At 45.6% G+C, this 1,618-nt stretch overlaps 1 protein-coding gene across 1 annotated transcript; it reads right to left on the bottom strand.

Moving 5' to 3' along the window:
* Nucleotides 1-1,011: 1,011 nt before the first annotated feature.
* On the bottom strand, nt 1,012-1,515 carry PPTG_14640 (hypothetical protein; the record flags this gene model as incomplete). The annotated part of the gene is made up of 2 exons (XM_008911572.1): nt 1,012-1,435; nt 1,499-1,515. The coding sequence occupies 2 exons, from the start codon at nt 1,513-1,515 to the stop codon at nt 1,012-1,014; spliced, it is 441 nt and encodes a 146-aa protein (XP_008909820.1).
* Nucleotides 1,516-1,618: the final 103 nt, after the last annotated feature.

The raw sequence follows: 1,618 nt of genomic DNA on the forward strand, positions 1-1,618 counted from the left end.
GGGGGGGGGTATACCCGTTGCAGTTGGTGTAAATCCATCAGAATTTCCTGTTGTCGGAAGCTAGAAGCGGCTCGAATTTGTTCTCTAAAAAAACGAAACTCGAAAGCGGCGAAACAGATCCCGTGCCTTGACGCTTGAGTCCATTTTAGGCTGAACGTACATATTCTTGCAGAGTGGTGTACACATGATAACAGATAATTGACCCAACCTTAAAAAATAGTCAAGTGTCAGTAAAAATAATAAAATATTGTAATTGTATGAAGTACAAACCAGATGGACGGACATGCCTCCAAATAATCTATTGGGATCATATAGCTCCCGAAGCCGTTGATCAATATGAACCAAGAGTTCTGCACCGACCATTGAGACTTCATCAATCACAACAAAACCGACTTTATCATGAAAGCGCTGCTTTAATTTTTCTCGTTCGTTTGGAGTGAGCGCGTGTTGGGATTTTCTTTTGCTGTTGAGCATAAATGTTGAGTGGACGGTTTGACCTCCTGGAAGCAAGCAAGCTCCAGCTCCAGTTGGGCACGTAACAACCACATCAATACCGCGAGCAAATAGTTCAGCTTGTATTTGACGAATGACAAATGACTTGCCCGTTCCTCCACCACCGTGAAGCATCGTCAGAGATTGCTGTCGATGAGAGATTCGACGTTCGACACAACTTCTTGAATAGCTGCAAACTGCTCATGAGTTACCGGGGCTGGGGGTAGGAACATGCGACTTGTAGAGAGGGGTACGAATTCAGCTGTGCCTCGTGTACTCGGAGATACATGCCCCAAATCACCTCAGCTTTCTTGTATGAGTTGAGGTAGATTATGAATTCTTGAAGCTACGTCTCGCAACGTCGTGGTTGGGGGCAAGCACTCTCCATCCGGATGCGCCAATTGAGAATTTCCAAAGTAAATTCTTTTACTGGTTTCAATGTATCCGCATGTGTTATTGGGTGAAATGCTTACTCCCCCAGCAGGAAATACCGTCTCCACAATCCAGGGTGGCAACATTTCAAAATCGAAGACGCATCCCTTGAACTAATTCTTGAGCATCCTTTTTGTGGCGGATAGTCAAGTTAATCAGTTGGAATACATCTTCACTCACCGCAAACATTCCGTGCATCTCCATATCGATAGTAGGAGAGTTATTCGTCGACGAAGTTGATAGCATTTCCGGTCGCGCGATGTTAAAGCAACTTGGTGATTTCCAACGATCTGCGTTTCGAGAGCGCCAATATGAGTACGTTCGGCCACTGCTTGAGCTCCGATGACCTCGTTTAAGTATATTAGCAAAGCTTCGATGTCGCTGACGTTGCAGGAACGTTGCTGCATGGTTATCCCACAACTGGCATAGGTTTTGAAGCCCAGTAGTCGAGAGCTCAAATTCTGGAGTGTTCGTTGGTGACGTCCAAGGAGTAAACGTAGCCAGTAGCAACCTGTAGTAGGGTAGGCATAGGATAAGATAACAGTATTACGCACTGATATATGGTACAGCGTACCTGGCCAGGTTGTTCATCTTTGTTTTGTACGCCCGTGTTGCCGTGTAACTTGGAAGTGGTGCACCACCAAGCATCGGTGTTTTAAACTTCGCCCGAATACAACCTTCATAATGTGGGTAC

The sequence above is a fragment of the Phytophthora parasitica genome, assembly GCF_000247585.1.
Source record: "Phytophthora parasitica INRA-310 unplaced genomic scaffold supercont2.42, whole genome shotgun sequence".
In the NCBI taxonomy this organism is placed as follows: Eukaryota; Oomycota; class Peronosporomycetes; order Peronosporales; family Peronosporaceae; genus Phytophthora; species Phytophthora nicotianae.